The 17845-nt window shown below is 43.2% G+C and overlaps 1 protein-coding gene across 2 annotated transcripts in view; it reads left to right on the top strand.

Moving 5' to 3' along the window:
- Positions 1–17845, top strand: part of ADGRL3 (adhesion G protein-coupled receptor L3) — a 480878-nt gene that overhangs the window by 384729 nt on the left and 78304 nt on the right. Inside the window, exons 8-11 of one of the 2 annotated variants that reach the window (XM_066186413.1) lie at positions 524–829; positions 2475–2578; positions 11100–11285; positions 14022–14060. In XM_066186413.1, coding sequence (XP_066042510.1) covers positions 524–829; positions 2475–2578; positions 11100–11285; positions 14022–14060 — 635 coding nt within the window. The remainder of the gene's footprint in view (positions 1–523; positions 830–2474; positions 2579–11099; positions 11286–14021; positions 14061–17845) is intronic. The other variant, XM_066186414.1, reaches the window with a different exon arrangement.

Genomic DNA, 17845 nt, shown 5'->3' with positions numbered 1-17845 from the left:
CACGAACCTCAGAGAAAATTGATGGCTTGCTCTGGAGTGCAGCCTTGTGTTCATCACTCTGTGCACTTTTGATTTTGGGAGTATATTTGTGGTTTGGTTTTGTTGTTTTGGGGTTTTTTTTATTACACCATGGAAAACGTTTTTCTGTCCAAGCCAACTGGGTCTTCAGCAACACTTAAAAATTGAAAGCACTTCTGTGCTAGGTGTTCCCTAAAAGATGTAAAATAAGATTTTTACATTAAAATGCCAGGAAGAAAAATGGTGAGGGCATAAAGTGCTGCTTTATTTTGATCAGGTGCTAGTGCTTTTGGAAAATCATTTGTGCTCCAGTGGTCATTACCCCCCTGTGTGCTTCTCTCACTGTTTGCTCCAGCTTCTCTCTGAAAGGCAGCTTTGCAGAAAGCCTTGCCTCAGCTCCAGTTACACCCTGCAGGCCACTGGAGTCATCAGAGGCGGCATCCTCAGGACCTAGCCCTGAGTCCCGTTCCCTTCCTCTTTCTAACCAGCTCTGCCCTTGTTTCAGGAGCATCGACATCGGGGGTCCTGGGCCCGGGGAGCACCACGGCCAGCACCACGCCACGGGCGGCCACCAGCACCACCGGCCGCAGCACCACCACGTCGGCCTCGGGCAGGAGGAACAGGAGCACCAGCACCCCGTCCCCCATGGCCGACGTCCCCGATGACATGACCACGCACCTGCCGCCCGCCTCCTCCCAGCTGCCGCCCGCCGGTGCCGAGAGCTGCGACCCCATGGAGGCCCGCGACATCATGTGGTCCCGCACCCGGCAGGGCCAGGTGGCGAAGCAGCCGTGTCCCCTGGGCTCCATAGGTGAGTCAAGGGCTGGGAGCTGTCTTCGCTTCCCGTGACACCTTGCCAGTGTGCAACCGGTACTGAAAACCTTGTGGAGTTGTGCTCTCTCCTCTGCCTCGAGAAATTCTGTATGATGCGCCTGGTTTTGCCTGTATTTGTAGCCCCTGGCCTCACTGACTGATGTATTGGTGGCTAATTCTTTGCTTGTTTTGCTAAGAGAGGGGACAGGGGAGGAAATCAACAAAGCTTGTACTTTGAAGCTCCTGTACCAGTGTGAGTGGTTTCTTAAACTGCAGCCAGCATCCAGTGTGATCAGCTGGGCAAGTGGGGGGGAAACAAAGCCAAATCTTTCAAAATGGTTTATTGCTTATTGGATTTTGCTCCTTTTCCTCTGCTCTTCCCGCAATTGTTTTCTTGAAAAATGTTGCTTTTGGAGATTTTCTTTTCAATTTGAAACATAATCGCGTTAAGAATGGGTTTTGGCATATGGTTCAGTTTGCTGTGTTTTAACAAATGCAGTTTTCTAAAAATAGTTATTTTTCATGCTGTACTTGGTGTCCAGCCCCTAAAGCTGACTTTCAAAGAAGAAATCTTAAAAGTGGAGGAAATTGCCTGAAAATGAGGGTTGAAGGGATCTGACTTGCAGAGGAGAGACTCTTAATTCTCCCCTCCCCATTCACACCTATGTATATGAGTCCTGAGTCACTCTGGAATTTGATGAGGACAGACTGATAAGATATGTGTTAAAGTATGAGGAGCATGGAAAGGCATCGGGGTGAGAATAAGTAAAGAACTTTTTGCTGTCTTTCCCAGCCCTTCTTGGTAAAATTAATGCAAAAAGTATGATGTGATTTCCAGAGATGGGAAAGGATATTCTGAACCAAGGCTGTAAGAAACAAAAGAATATGAAAAAGGAAAATAAAGGCTCGATGCAGGGAGTCCTTTCCTAAGCACAAGACTAAGGACTGGATGAAAATAACTAAGGAAAAGATAATAGTCCAGCTTATGGATAGGGAATGGCCATAAGGCTTTCCGATCTCTAATTTCAGTGATTCAGACAGCTTGTTAAAAGCTGTGATATATTAGCAGTGATGCATTTTTCTTTGTCTGAAAAGGTCTGAGGCATTCTTCTGTCTTTTCCAGCAGGGATTGGGCAGATCTTCCCAAACAAAACTCTCCTCTCAAGTCCCTCTTGACAGTTGGGGGCTGACAGTAAACCCCAGCATTATATCTTGGCATTTGTAGTGTTCAAACTTTTGTGAGTTCCCACCCAAATGTTGCAATGATGATTCAAAGCCATAAAATCTTCATAAAGCAGCAAGGAAGATGAGACACAGGGTCTGATCCCGAATCACCAGTGGTGGGGCAGAGCACTCAAGGTGCTGGCTCAGTGTTTGAGATCTACTTCTGTTTTCTTAGTATCTGGCAGCTTTCCTACAAGTCCTCTGTAATTGCTGCTTGCCAAATTTGAAATAATATTCCTGCACAACATTGTGTGCCTTAGGGTCCTTAAAGGACCAAGATGATGGGAGACTAGGCCACTGAGATGACTCGGAAGTGTCCTATTCAAGACCTGAGCCCTAATAAGCTCCCAGAAGCCTTTGACACAGGGTGCTGGGGGCAAAATGCAACCAGTCACACTGAACACACTTTCCTATTACAGGTGTTGCAACCTTCCGGTGTCTCGCGCCTGACGGAATCTGGGAACCCCAAGGACCTGATCTTAGCAACTGCTCTTCACCCTGGATCAACCACATCACCCAAAAGGTAAAACCCTTCCCGTGTGTTGACCACTCTGAGTCTGCACAGGGACCTTTCTCAGCACCCTGGTTTTCTCACACAAGGAACCCAAAAGGATGAAGTCACACATAAAGTACGAGCCATGCATAGTAGCCAGGAATTGCAAGGAGAAAGCAAGTGTTTCCTGGAAATTAAGGCAAAGAGGGTAAGAGAAGACAAAGGAGAGAGACTGGAGAGTGGAATTAAACTAGAGTGAATGGCATTTCTTGTTTGTGGTAAGAAAAGGAAGAAGAGGGAGGAGGAGGTGGATGGACATATGGAAAGTACTGAGTTGTTGAAAAAGGAAACACCCTTTCATGCATCCTCAAGGATTTTTTTCATGTCACGCAAGCACAGAATAAACCCCATAGTTTAGAAATCTTTACCAAAGAAAGGCAGGCTCAATGTGAAATGTTTGGTTTGTGCCTCTGACTTTCTGTTTTTAACTCCTGCCCAAATTATAAAAGAACTGGTGGAATAGAAAACAATGCTGCAGTAATGCTTATCTTTTGACTCTTAAGTCCCTTGATGAATGTTTTCTAGCACTTCATCATTTATCAGTGTTAAAAGTGCATTAACATGTGACAATAGAAGTTCAAGACAAGCAGAGCTTATTTGGTAGCAATATGTTGAGCATTTTTGTTATTAATGCACAATGGTGCTTTCAGTTGATTTCATTACAAACAGAGACCAGATGTGTGTTTACGCCACGGAGTCTGTGGGCTGAATCTTTATTATAGCAATTTGTGGGGATTTATTCACTCCTTTAGCCAAAGTGAGCGAGTCCTGGCGTTGCAAGTGAGCTGTGCTGCTGCACGGTAGTGACACAGAACTCCCGAAGAGCCACTGTTCTCTGGTCAGTGGGATGGGGTCACCCCACAGACAAGACTCTTGGACATTCTCCTCTCTGCCCCCCATCTAAACTGAGACATAATAATCAGTGAATTTTTAGACTGATCATCCCTATCTTGCTTCATCTGTGCTTGTATCTATCCCTCCACAAAGGAAAATGTCTCTTTATGAGGGGCTGCTGTGATATGGCACAGCCACTATTACAAAGCTTGTGGTCTTTCTGTCCCTCTCCTGCCATACACGCAGCGAGCTGATGAATACAGACTTCCTTTGCTGGCATAAGCAGCTGTGTGCAGCTCTTGTTTTATGACCTACGTACTTACCCCGGAGGGGTTAATATTACTTACTCCAGCCATAATTCACCCAGGCAGCTGGGAGACCTCTTGCTGCTTGGTGAAGATGACTAGGCCATTAGCCATTAGCAGAGGGAAATAATAGCCTGCACTGATGAAATCTCCATCAAGGTTAGGCTTATTTTATTTGAAACCCTAGCTATCATTTGCGTAACAAATGAGCCCCATTTAATTTGTTACGTGCTTTCAAAGCAGGCTAAAACTGAGCAGGCAAGTTTTCAGAAATGCCCAGCAGGTTATGACTGGGACTAGATTTTTTTTTTCTTTTTCCCTGAAGGAATTTAGTTATGTTCAGCATTGATTACATTTTACCAGTTGGTGGAAGGACTTGGGGAATCTATGAGATGACCCTGAATCTAAGCTATTTGCCTGAGAGGGAATTCATTGGGATCTTGAGATATGTGACCCAACCTCAATGACAACTGTTACAAAAGATCAAGACTTCTCAGGAGTGACTTGAGGGGAAAGCCTTGCAAGGCTCACCTGAGGGTTTTGTTGGGAGTTGCAATCATTGAAGCATTTATATTGAAAAAGACCTCTGAGATCATTGGGTCCAATTACTCACCCAGCACTACCACGTCCACCACTAATCCATGTCCCTAAGTGTCATGTCAACATGACTCCTAAATCCCTCCAGGAATAGTGACTCAACCACTTCCCTGGCATGTCTGTTCCAATGTTGACCACTCTCTATGAAGAAACTTTTCCTAATATACAATATAAACCTTCCCTGGTACAACCTCAGGTGGTTTCTTCTTGTCCTATCATTTATTACTAAGAGAAGAGACTGACACCCACCTTGCTACAACCTCCTTTCAAGTAGTTGTAAAGAGGAGTAAGGTCCCCCCGACCTCCTTTTCTCCAGGCTAAACACCCTCAGCTGCCTGAGCAGCTCCTCTTAAACCTTGTGCTCCAGACCGTTCCCCAGCTCTGTTGCCCTTCTCTGAACTTGCTCCAGCACCTCAATATCCTTCCTGTAGTGAGGGGCCCAGAACTGGACAGGGGACTCAGGGTGTGGCCTCACCAGTGCCCAGGACAATCCCTGCCCTGGTCCTGCTGGTCGCACTGTTGCTGATCCAGGCGAGGATGGCATTGGCCTTCTTGGCCACCTGGACACAGCTGGCTCACGTTTTATGCTGGGCAGCTTTCCAGTTACCCTTCCCCAGCCCATAGTGCTACACGGAGTTGTTGTGACCCAAGGGCAGGATCTGCACTTGGCCTTATTGCACCTCATACCACTGGCTTTGGCCCATCAATCCAGCCCGTGCAGATCCTGCACATGCCACATGAGGGCACTCAATATGATCTGCTCCTTGATAATGCATCACATTTTCAACTTCCAGTCCACTAGGACACCCCCAGTTAACCAGAACTGCTGATAAATGATGGAAAGTTGCTCAGTAAGCTCTTATGCCAGTTCCCTCAGTACCCTTGAGTGGATCTCATCCAACTCCATAGACCTGTGGATGTGTGAATGGTGTATCAGGTAACTGACATTTTTTTCCTGGATTGTGGGGGTTTTCTTCTGCTCCCCATCCCTGTCTTCCAGCTCAGGGTGCTGGGTACCCTGAGGACAGCTGGTCTTGCTGTTAGAGACTGAGCCAAAGAAGGCATTAACTACCACCTCAACTGTTTTCCTCATTTTTTGTCACTGTATTTCCCCTATATCCAACAGAGATTCTCCATAACTCTCCTTTTGTCTTAGATGGAGACTGAATCATCCATAAATCCAACATGGGTTTCTAACATCCCTGCTGTGGATGGGATACTTCCCAAAGCTTGCAAATTTGCTCCAGCAGCTCTCTGAAGATGAAAAAGGAGCCTTCCTCCCCTAAGTCAAGCCAGTTTCTCTCCTTGCTGCGGTGGGGACAGCTAGAGGGAGCAGTAAGCCAGCTGTGCTGTGAGGACAGGGCTGCTTACACCCTGCATCCCCAGCTCTCCTGGTCACTCGGCCCACTGCATCTGCAACACAGCTGACAAAATGGGTAAAAACACTTCCTTGTCAGCCAGGGTTCATACCTGCTCAGCGTGTCTTCTTTCCTAATCTGCTTTGTCTCCCAAAAACCTGTCATCTGCTGGATCCAAACTGCTCAGGAAGAACAGTGATGGGTCCTGTGGAGGGATTTCAGCCGAGCCAGAAAGGATGGTAGGGAAATGCTGTGCTTGCTTTCCATATCTGTGTAGTGAAGTAAAAATGATTACTTACTTCTTCTCTTTCTCCTGCTGTGCTCAGACTCTAGATTGGGTGTTTGCCTGCTTGCATCACGGTATTAGGTTTTACAGCCGTTTCCTAGCTTCCATTAGAGTTATTGTGGTTGATGGAAGATCAGAACAAATGTTCTCCTCAGCAATTCATTGGCCTCCTGACATTTACTTTAACTTTATTGTTGGTGCCTACCATGCCCTCATAACGGAGCGGGAGAATAAACTTGCCAGTTCGATTGAATTATGCACTGCTACCTAGGTTATTTCTAGAGTCAAGCAGTAACAGGAAGCAAAAAGGTCAGCTTTGGATACATTGCATCATCCTGATCATGAGGTCACACGTTCAGTTTCAGCCAGTTTGTTTTGCCTCTTGCTTTCATCAGTGCCATCCTTAGCGCAGCATGTGTCTTGCCTGAAGACATCTCTTCCTTGCTGCAGCTTTCAGCTGTGGGTGCTGCCGGGGAGGACAGTCACTGAGCTTCAAGCCTCTGGAAGAGAGGAGGCCTCTTTTGTAGCAGAACAGAAAAATTTGTGCCCTTTAGGAATGCACAGTAAAACTCAGTCTGTAAATCTAAAGCACGTGCCACCCTTGCCCTTCTGAATGGCCTGGATCATGTGCTCCCAAAGAGCAGGGGAACCTTAGGATTCATAGCACCTTCCTGAGGTCTTGTAGATCTGCTTGGGTGTGTGTTACAGGGAGAGTGAGGTTTTGTGGAGGACATCCCCACATCGTCTCATCCAGGTGTGAGGGCGCAGTTGCAGTCCTGATGACAGCACGATGAAATCCTCCATCCAAGTTTCTTTTGACAGTCTGTTTTCAGAGCACCACCATGAATTGGATGGAGCAGATGCCACAGAGGGTGGCTTATTAAGGGTCATTAAATGCTGTTTAAGTTGGTTGAATACCATAGTTTCAAAGCCACTTTTTCAGTAGCTCTGTACGTCTGCTGTACTCTGTGGAGAGCATTGTCTCTTCTCCCAGGCAGCTGGCAAAAGGATAAGAGGACACAAGCTGTGCCAGGGGTGGTTTAGGTTTTTGCATAGGAGGCATTTCTTCATAGAAAGGATTATTGAGCACTGGATTGGGCTGCCCAGGGAGGTGGTGGAGTCACTGTGTCTGGAGGTGTTTAAGGAAAGGCTGGATGTGGTACTCAATGCCATGGTCTAGCTGACATTTTGGTATTGGTCATAGGTTGGACTTAGTAATTGTAGGGTTTTTTTCCAACCTAAATGATTCTGTGATTCAGAAAAAAAAGGGAAAAGGTGATAGATGTGCTCTGACTCTTTTCTGTGAATGCACACGTGTGTATTGAAATTCCTGCCAGGGAAGGAAAAATGCCATGAAGGCTTTGCAGTGTCAGATCTTAGCCCATAGCCCCTCTTACAGCCTTGCTACCTGACTGCTGGCCGCTAATGGTGCCTGGTGAAACCTGTCAGATGTTTGTTCCTCCAGAAAACAGCATCAACTTCATGGTCTTTCCAGCTGACCAGTCCATCTGTACGTTACTGTTTTTAAAAATCTTACTTCAGTCTTTCATGCCATCTTTTTTTTTTTTAATATCAGTTTGCTCTCTTCTCAGCATATTTCTTATTTCTTCTGAGTTTTCCTCCCTAAATACTTTTTTTTTTTTTTCAAATTTCTTTCATTTTTATTCTACTGTCCTCTTCTTCAGTTGGGTTTACTCTGAGAAAGGTAGGGCTGAAACAGCGAGCACTGCTGCAGGAGGGTCTTTCTTCATCTTTCCAGACAAAACTCTCTGCTTCTGTTTGTTGGCTTATATTGAACAGACAGGAGGATATGTCCCCTCCAAAAACTATTATTTTGCAGTCTTTTCACTCATAAGAAAGTGTAAGATACTGGCACAAACTTGGAAAATGTTAGCAGAGTGTTACACAGAGGGATTTCAGGTGTTCCAATGGTCATTTGTAAATCTGGCCTGAATCCTGTCTTCCCAGATTGAAGACAGGAGGAATTTTTTTTGGCAGACCTGTAAAACTATGTTTTGTGTGTTGGCATTGTTGGCAAGAAACGTGTTTTCATTTCCTCAAATTAGCATTCCAATACTGGTTTTATTCTGTTTGTAAAAGGTAAAAAAAAATAGGCCAAAAAACCACAGAAACCAAAAATTTGGTTTCAAATTTGGTTTAAACAGAATGTTTTCTTTTATCCCAGAATCCTATTTAGGTTTTAAATTTAATTTTTTTTCATAATTGAGGTAGAAATTGTTAAAAAACTAGTATCATATTAGGGAGAGATATATTACTTTTAATTCTCTTTACTGTTCTCAAGCCTCCCAGTAGAAAGGTCAGTTACTTACACTTTTTTCCCTACTTCTTTCTTGTCTCTCAGTATCAGCTTGAGCCATGGAGAACCTTCAGGGGCTGTTCCTGTATTCCTATGTAACTATGTCAGTGTTGGGGTTAAACAGTATTACATGTCTTGGAAGAAATAACAAAAAAACTCATCTTTCATGCAGCAATAATGAAGAGAAAGATGTGGAGAAGTAATTTTTAGAAAGGAAGTAAGTCAGTAATGCATCCTCTTGGGTAGCAGTAAGCTTTGCTGAGCATTACGTAGAATTAACAAAAAAAAAAAAAAAAAAAAAAAAAGGATTCAGTCCTGTTGTTACAAGAGACCAGGTAATTATCTTAGCCCTGGAATATTCAGCCAGCATTTGGGACTCATAAGAGGAGTTGGATTTGACAGCGCTGCATGGGAGACACTTCAATTTCAGTGGAAAAAGCTCAGAAGAATTGAAGAAATCAGCATTAACGTGTCACACAGCCATCATTCTGGACACCCCTGTCATGCACACAGCCAGAGTGGAAAAAGTGTCTCAGCACTGTTGTAGTGACTTGTAGCTGCACATTCTGTGTGACCGTGTGTAGGTGTGGAATTGTCAGTGCTAGGATGTAGTTTCATTACCTGCCAGCCAAAAACATTTTCCCAGAAGAATGGCGCATCTGTGTTTTCAGGAAACCTGGGTGTGTGAGATAACTTTGGGTAAATACTTTCTATGTCCCAGGAGTTCAGAGAGTCTGAGCTTTAGTCTGACTTTTTCTCGGTCATTTCTTTCATTGCTGCCTATTTTCTGTGTTGTTTATTTGGCCACAGTAGAATTCCTCAGATTTGCAGGTTTTAGGGTCAGTCCAGGAGAAATAAAAAAGGGTTAATTAGTGACCAGCCTGCACCACTTTTGCAGACAGATAGGAACAGCAGCAGCCTGCAGGGACAGAAAACTCTTGTGTTTGCCTTTGTAGCAGCTGAGCAATTTTCTCTGAGTGTGCCAGTTTGCATACCCCATACCACAGGTGTGTGGTCCGAGGCAAAATGTGAGCATCAAATATTGGGTAGTGGGAATTTTGGGTTTTTTCTGGTGTATCTGTAAAAAATATCTTGAATTCCCGCAGGTTTCTGCAGAGCTTACACAAACACAATGTGTCATGATACATGCTAAGCTCCAGCAATGAACTGCAGGAAAATGTTGAAATTGATTTCTTTATGTAAAGGGATTTGATGCAGTCCTTCTTTCAAGTTCTGAGAGCCAATAGCAGAGGTCAAAATTCAGCCTCTGTGCTTATGCGTGGCTTCCTTCAGCTGCTTAGGAGAGCAGGCAGCTGTAAGAGTAGGATCTGGTTTCTATGGCATTAGTCTTCTGTGTAACAAGAAAGAAATAATTCAGTTTTTGAATTTATCTTATCATTGCTCTAATGGGAAGAACAACATATTATCTCCTTTATTTATCTTCTCTGTATCATCATATGCGTTAATTCTCTGAGGACGAGCATATGAACATCTTGAGTTAGATTTCATTAAATCAGATTGACTTTTGCTGTCAAATTGATGGAAGTAAGTTATTCATTTATAACTTGGCTAATTGATTTACAGAGAGGTAGAAGCTCAGCCTATAATCTTTTCCGAGAATCTTGCTTTTATAATGAGCACCAGAAAGTGAGGGAACAAGAGAAATATCTGATTTCTAGCTGTTGGTAGATAAGACAATTGAAAATTTATATGAAGAACCCGGCAGAGTTTGCCATTGAGCCTGACAGAGAAGTGGGAACTTCATTTATGTGTCATCCTGTGTAATTTCTCCTTGTCCCAGGCACATTCCACATGGATTTGCATTCCAGATCACAGACTGGTAGATAATGAATAAAAGACCAGCAACCTGCAGGGGTATTTTTGTAGTGGACTGCTCATGAAAAGGAGATAGGGCCAGCTGCCCTGTCCCAAGTCCCCGTGGCACAGAAGAGAAAAGGAGTACCAGATAGGGAGAGCAAAACAAAGCAAGAAAGGGGGAAAAGCCACAGGGAAAAAGTGAGTTTCCCGAATTGTGAATTTCCCTGCAGGTTATTTGTGAGTTCTGTGACTCAACTAGATGATACAAGTCTTCTAGTATAAGATCTAGCCAACCAGCCTGCTGGCTTTTTGCTTCTAGTGGGCCTCTGCTTAAACCTTTTGCTCTAGAATTCGCTTTTACATGTGCTGAGAGTCACTGGCCTCATTATCACTGGCTAGTGTGGCAAGTGATGCTAAGAGGTAAATTAGTACCAGATTATTAAATCAATAAGATGGAAATTGTAAACATTTTTGCTCTGATTTTTCTGGGTTATGTCATCTATTTTTGCACCTTTTACAAGGAACTCTTCTGTGCAGAAGTTGTAATAAAAATCATCTCTTAGCTGTCAAGTGAACTTCTGGAATCAGAAACTGCTTTTTATGGACAGGAGAGGCTACTCACATGGTTTATTTTTTTCGAGTGGTATAGTAAGCCGATGGGACAAGCTAATTAAAGCCCTCCTTAGCATGGAAATCCCATGGAAAGCAGTGCCCAGTGAGAAGAAATTTGTTTAAAGCACCATGGTGGACTGGAAAAGCAATACGCAAAAAACTATTAATGATCAAACCACAAAGACTCTTGTTGTAGTTGACTTCTTGGGAAATGCTTCCATTCCTCCTTCCTTCTCCTCTTCTTCATCTCTCTTCTTCTTCTTCTTGAGGGGAGTTGACCTGGTTAACTTGCTGTGGGGTTGGAAGGCTCTGGAGTGACATTGGCAGCCGGGGACAACCTTTCCTTCTGCTTTGTCCCGCGCAGATGAAGTCGGGGGAGATGGCGGCCAACATCGCACGGGAGCTGGCGGAGCACACCAGGAGCCACCTGTACGCTGGTGACATTGCCTACTCCGTGTCCGCCATGGTCCAGCTCGTCAACCTGCTGGACGTGCAACTCCGCAACCTGACTCCGGGCGGGAAGGACAGCGCCGCGCGCAGCTTAAATAAGGTGAGAGCAGCGGGACCTTTCTAGTGATGTAGCCTGTCACTTAGCCCAGAAGCACCTTAACTGCATTGCAACAGTGTGGTTTCTGTGCCCACGGTTTAGGAAGAGTTATTAGTCCTACTGTCGTTTCCAGAAGTAAGAGGAATTGCTGCGTAGCACTAAAGGTGCTAGGAGTTGCCAGCTGTGGGAGAATATATGAGCTGTGGACTCTGTAAGAATGCATTTAAGGCTGAATGTTTCCTTAGTGAAAGGCCCTCTTCATCCCTGAATCTCATGTAAACACATGGGATCAGACCTACCTAGGATTCTGACAGTGAATTTTGTGGGCCTGGTTGTCAGGACAAAGAGCAGCTGGACCCTGGTGACTATGAGCACATGATTATATTGGCCACCCAGTTAGAATAAGACACAGAATTTTGTTCTCAGCTGCATATCAGGCTCTGACAGTTCTGGCATTTGTGTAAACACGAACAGAACTTGGTCCCAAGATTATATGGGGAATCAGTGATCCCCGCTAAATCTGAAACTTCTTTGGTGTTTGATGAAGACACATGCTTTTCAGAGAAGTAACATGGTCTTTTTTTCTTGTAAGTTATTATTGTAGACTGATGCTGTTTTAAATGCAAAGGGCTTCAGAATTGTTTGAGGTTTCAGTCGCATGAGAGCTGAACTTCTGCATCTCATGTGCTTTGCATGTGCTGTGAATTGGGTTATCCTGATGCTTTTAATTAGTGCTGCTTCCAGCCGTTTTATAACAATGTAGGTAATAATTGTATTAACTGTTACATCAGCATAACATTATTTGTAATAATCATACCATGGTTCTTTGTTGAAATGATAGTGATGTCTGACAATATTAGGTAAAGCCAGCAATTAATGTCACCTACTAACGGGTATCATGGTTGTAGTCTGCTTGCTCTTCTGAATGCGTCCCAGCCACACCCAACATTTTGTCAATTCAGCTTTGCAAGCACATATTTTTCATCTTTGTTTTTATCTCACCTTACGATATTTGTCTCAATTACATGAAATGGGGTTGTATCATGGGGGCAGGAACAAGTTACTGAGGGGAGGGGAAGACTGGACAAGGCAGAGCTTCTCGGCTCAGCTGTCACTCCTGGGGTCCCCACTGCAGGTTTCTTTCTCCTTCCATCAGCTTTGCACAAGCAACCCATACAAATCAATTGCACTCCACATTAAAATTCTGGACCACGTGAAGTCCTGCAAAACAGCGATGCGAGTCAGTGATCCAAATGACAGGCTCAGTAATTTACTTGCTCTCATTCCCCACTTAATTCTTTAGAAGAGCAACTGCTCTGTGTTCATTTAAGAATGCATGAATTCAACTTGGAAGTAGTATTGGGCAAACAAAAGGCAGCAGAGTTACTGCTCCATTTTCCCCTTCACTGATCACGAGTATTTTTTTAAAAAAAAAAAGAAAAAAAAAAAAGGAAAAAAATAATTTGCAAAGAGTTTTGTTTAGTGCTGTTTAGTCAGAAAGAAGAAATAAACTAAGCACTAGCCATTAAATATTCCTTTAATCATTAAAAGAAATGTGCTGAGGATCTGAAAGTAATCACCTGTGCTGTTTTGCACTGGTGGGGCTTTTTTACAAGTTGATGTACAGTGAATTGAAATAAACTGGCATAATCAGAATTTTTTAAAGCCATCATTTTTCAGGAACCACTTTTCTGTCACTAAAAGCTTTATGCTTTCCACTGGATCAGGCTTAATTAAGGTGATAATTGTTCCATTTCAGACTGGGAAGACCCCTGAGTGGATAGCTCTGTAATTTTCAGCAAGGCTTTCTTTGATCTCCATTTGTTTCTGTAAAGTCTTCATACTGGCCAGATTTATCCAGAAGAAGATTTCTACTGTTACAAATTGGTGAATTAGAATTTGAAATTAGGCATTGCATGATACCTGGGTGTATTTTGTTTATTTCAGAGCATCAAAACTCTCGAGGACAAATTTGGCTCTCAGCTGTACTATTGAGATTTCACTGCTGTATGTTGAGAGAGCAAGTTGCCCTGAATCTCTGTTGATGTGCAATTTCCAACCAGGCACATAAGCAAAAACAAACCCAGCCAAGCCAGTGGCTCTGAGCAGCCTGGTTTTGTGAGCTTTTGTTGCAGTGACGCAGAGCTCACCAATTCCAACTCACTAGTGCAGACTGCCTGCCAAGCCCCAGGTCTGTCAGGATGGGTCCATACAGGTCCTGTATCAGGATGCAGTCCTGCACACATCTTGCTCCCTGGGGTCGGTCCTGCTCATCTGAAGCTTGGTTATATTTCACTGTGGCATCAGCACTGTCTGACTGCAGAGCCCACGCTCCTCTTATGCAAATAACCAGCAGCCTCATCTTTTTCAGCCTTGTTTGACGTGGAAATGTCATGTGTGATCTCCAAGCTGTAAGGAAAACATCATCTCTTGACTATCTCTACTAGACTTTAGTGTCTTCTACCATCTAACAGCTGCTCTTGCAAAGTTGCCAGTCTGTGCTTCACTTCACTGAAAAAGGACTAACCCACATTTCTGGAGCCAGTCTTTACAGTTTTCCATTGCTGCCTAACTCACGCTCACTCCTTTAGTTTGGTTGGTTTTTCAAGAGCTGTTTAAGAGAGAAATGAGGGGTTTTTCACAGGGATTTTCTTCTTTTTTTTTTTTTTTTTCCCCCTTGTTCTGTCACTAACTTGTTTTTTCTATTCCGTCTTTAATCTGCTCTCTTTATGGACTCAGCTTCAGAAAAGGGAGCGCTCTTGCAGGGCCTATGTCCAGGTATTTCTTGTGTTTTTAATACACGTGTCCAGTTGTTTGACTGAATGACTGTGAAGTGGGTCTTGTCTCTGTGAATAATCTGGTTATTACCAGCTTTGTGGCAGCAAGTTCTAAAGTTAAGGTTACAGGATAATAATGTCATTTCTTACCTCACTGACCTGCCCCATTTCTCTCAGACTTGACAAAAAGTTGGGACAAAATCTCTGAACCAGAAAGTAGAAAAAAACACAAGAGAGATCTGATATGATTCATCCGGCCATCTGAATGAGCTGGACAGTATGGAGATGTGCAAGTAAAGAATGCAAAATTGCTGCTCACAGAGGTGTCTCCAGAGCAACTGGATTTTGCTTACAGTATGTCATTCATGTTACTGCCACCTGCATTTCCTTAGTTTTCCTTCTTCCCCTTCTGCACTTTTAAATTTAGAAACAATTCAAAATGGCAACACTCAGCATGAGGGAGGAGGTAGGATTGTAGTGAAATGCAGAGTGTCTCACAGAGAGATGTTGGAAGGAGGAGAGTGCTGCAAATAATGCATAGGGTAATGAATATGACATCCCATGAAGTTCACCCAGGTCTGGACTGATTTTCATAGACTTATTTTGTGTTTGATGTGAACAAAGTCAAGCCCCAGCATTCTGGAAAGATCACACTTGGTGGGCTTTTCAGGACTGGGACCTCGAGTTATCTTATTAATCCTGTCACCTTGCCTTATAGCATTTGCTCCAGTGTTTTTTTTATATAAACTTGTTTGTATACTGTAGGTGAGTTAATGCTGCTTTAAGAAATGTGAATGTTTTACCTTCTAATCTCTGTCTTGTGCTTGTGAATGTATATTGTTCTTATGGGTGATTGATCATTATTTATATGTATATGTGTAACACTCATAAATGAACTATGTTTCTGGAGGGGGCTGTCTGTAACTGCATTTTCCTGCAAAATTCTGTTTCCTACAGTCAGTACTGACTTTTGTGAGCACATATTTCATTTAGCAAATGGGATTAGATGGTCTGGATTTCTAGGGCGTTAGAAATGAAATAGTACCCACGTGTGCTGGTAGGCTGTCTTCCCTTTGGGAAATGTCACAAGAGAAAGTCACCTTTTCCCTTCTGTATACATAAACGGATAAAGATGAGTTACAGAGTTACACATCCCTCGCCTGGGATCCCAGAGAAAGCCACTAGTAGGCGTTTGAAGGAATTTAGGAAAGTTTGCAGTGCAGTGCTCACTCCCAAGCTAGCTACCTTGTGTACTGCTACCACTGGAGATGTGGTGAGACTGCTTTGACTGTGGGCTGCACATTCTTGTTGGGGACATTGGGTGCTACCTGATCCATAGCTGTTCTTTCCACCAGCTGCACAGGCATTCTCGACAGAGTCGATACACACTCCTACTCTCCTTTTTTCAAACAATAGGGATTGTTGAGGTTTATATACCCTACAGAAAGATAGCCTTGACAGAATAAAGCCTGAATACTCTGCAAAAACTTCAGCTTACCCTTAATTTCAAGGACTCCTTTCCTTTCACTTGGAAAGGTTGCTTGCGTGTTTAAACATTAATCATGCACCTACTTCTTCAGTAGATGAAAACTGATGAAAGCTCATTGCTTGAGCTGTTAAGTATGGATATGGACAAATCTGTTACATCTATTGAAGAGGACAGTCCTGTAAAAGAGGGCTTGAAGAATGAATTAGATGACCTAATTGAACCTTTCCAGCTCTGCTTTGTACTATATGGAGGTAAAGTAATGTATCTCGACATATTTTCATACTGTATGCTTCTATGTGGAAAATTGTGTGGCTAAAGTCATCAAAAAAATCTAGTGAGGGAGAGGTTGTCTGTAATAGCAATTAGATGTGACTGCAGATAGTTCTATTGCAGGCCACTCATCCTTTACCAAGAAGTGAAATGTCTGGGCTGGCTGAGGGAATTTAGCAGAGATTTTTCAACAGGTCTTAAGTGGTGACACCCTGAGCTTTGTAAAGTCAGTGGAACATGGGAAGTCACTGGGACATATGGCGTTGATGGCAGAGAAATAGAGTGTTCAACTTTGCTGACATGATCTCCTCATGCTGACCCCATTATTGTGAAGAGCATCCCTGGCTGAATTTGGCTCAGAGGGCTGGAAATGTACCTTCAATTCTGTGCTCCCTAGACAAAGGAAGGTGCAGTAAGAAGTTTATGCGAGAGATGTCTGGGAATTGTGAATATCAAAAGTGCTATTGAGGGAAGGTGTTTTTTTGGAAGAAGAAGGGTGACCTGAGAAGAAGATAATTGCTAAAATCAGTCTGTTTTCTTTGGGATAACCAATTTAAGTAACTGTGACTGACAGAACCTGTGTAGTGATTGGTGTATAAAGTCCTCTTAAGCCTAGAATAAATTACTATAAATAAATATACAAAGAGGATGGAGAAATTTTGCAAGTTATTCAAACATAAAACTGAGAATGCATTATCACATTATCACCTCATTTCTTGGGGTACTTTTAAAACAAACATGGATTTAATTTGTTCACTTTCACAGTATTTGTCGAGTTAAAAGCTCAGGGATTTTATTTACTGGAGATAGAGGTTAAAAATGTTGCTTCTTTAGTTTCAAATGTGGTAAATTACCTTTCTTTGTCTCAAAAATCCAGCAAGAACCAACCTGGCAGGTGGCATGATAAATACATATTAATGTAATGACTGGACAGTTGCTGGAAGATTTTTCAGTCGTGGTGATAATTAAGGAACTGCTAAGTGAGTTTTAATTTGTGATACTAATTAATAGTCAGCTGAGAATGAGCTGACCAAGGTGTATATAAATCTGGCAGAGTGGCCTCTGCAAGGTGCTCTGTTAGCAAAGAGGGTGGCCTTTTAGAGAGCAGAGATCTACATCTCCTATGCCCACCTCTCTGAAATTCTTGCACTCTAATTTGGGAAAGGGATGGAAAAGTCATCATGTGGGAGAATGAGTCACAATGGGTGACACATTTGATTAGCATAGCTTGGTTTGGTGGCTGGTCTGTGATGTAAGCTGGTATGAATTTTCTTTAATTTTTTCAGAATTTATGTTTGTTCGTTTTCCAAAAGTTGTTGTCCTTAAACTGAAGCACTGGAGTCATAGAAAACATAAATCACTTACCTTTTGGGCACTGTGAGACTGGGTTTGGTGTCCCAGATTTCTTCCATGCCCTTCAGCATGATGTGCTCAATATTTCCCAGCTCCCCAACTTAGAATGCCATGGATGCAATTCTCTTGTCCTCTAGGAACACAAGTGGGGTAGTAAAGAAAAAAAAAAAGACTAAGTACTCATGTAATGTAGTAAGTGAGGCTGTATGAAAACTGAACACTTGAACATGGGGAAAAAGATAGACAATTTTGCTGATTAAGTAGCTGGAAACACAGTTTTTATTAAAGGTTCATACCACACCCATGCTTGCAGTCTTTTTATCATGTGCATGTATCTGATTGCAAAGTCTGAGCTCACCTGCTTGCTTCATTTGGATTTGTGGGCTGCAGCTCTGGGGCATGAGGAGGCCAATGAGTTTCCCTACAGTGCCAAACCAGAGGCCTCTTCCCATGGGAAACTGCATGGTGCGTTTGGGATGAGGGTCTTGGCAGACAAAAACTTCACAGGGTTCCCATTCTTTTGGTTTCTTTTATAAAGTCAGTATGAGTGGTTTTAAAGCTGGAGGCTGGTGAATACAACAGATAGTGTGAATGGCAGCTTTGTGGAAAGGGTGGAAGGAGGCGGCAGAGGGTTGCTTTTGCAGCATCTTCCTCATCTAATGGAATTTTCTGCT

This window comes from Chamaea fasciata, unplaced genomic scaffold (assembly GCF_029207755.1).
Source record: "Chamaea fasciata isolate MVZ Bird 193981 ecotype frontalis unplaced genomic scaffold, bChaFas1.0.hap1 SCAF_6, whole genome shotgun sequence".
NCBI classification, from domain to species: Eukaryota; Metazoa; Chordata; class Aves; order Passeriformes; family Sylviidae; genus Chamaea; species Chamaea fasciata.
The sequence above is the reverse complement of the archived record's forward strand: the minus strand, read 5'-3'. Positions and strand labels throughout refer to the sequence as shown.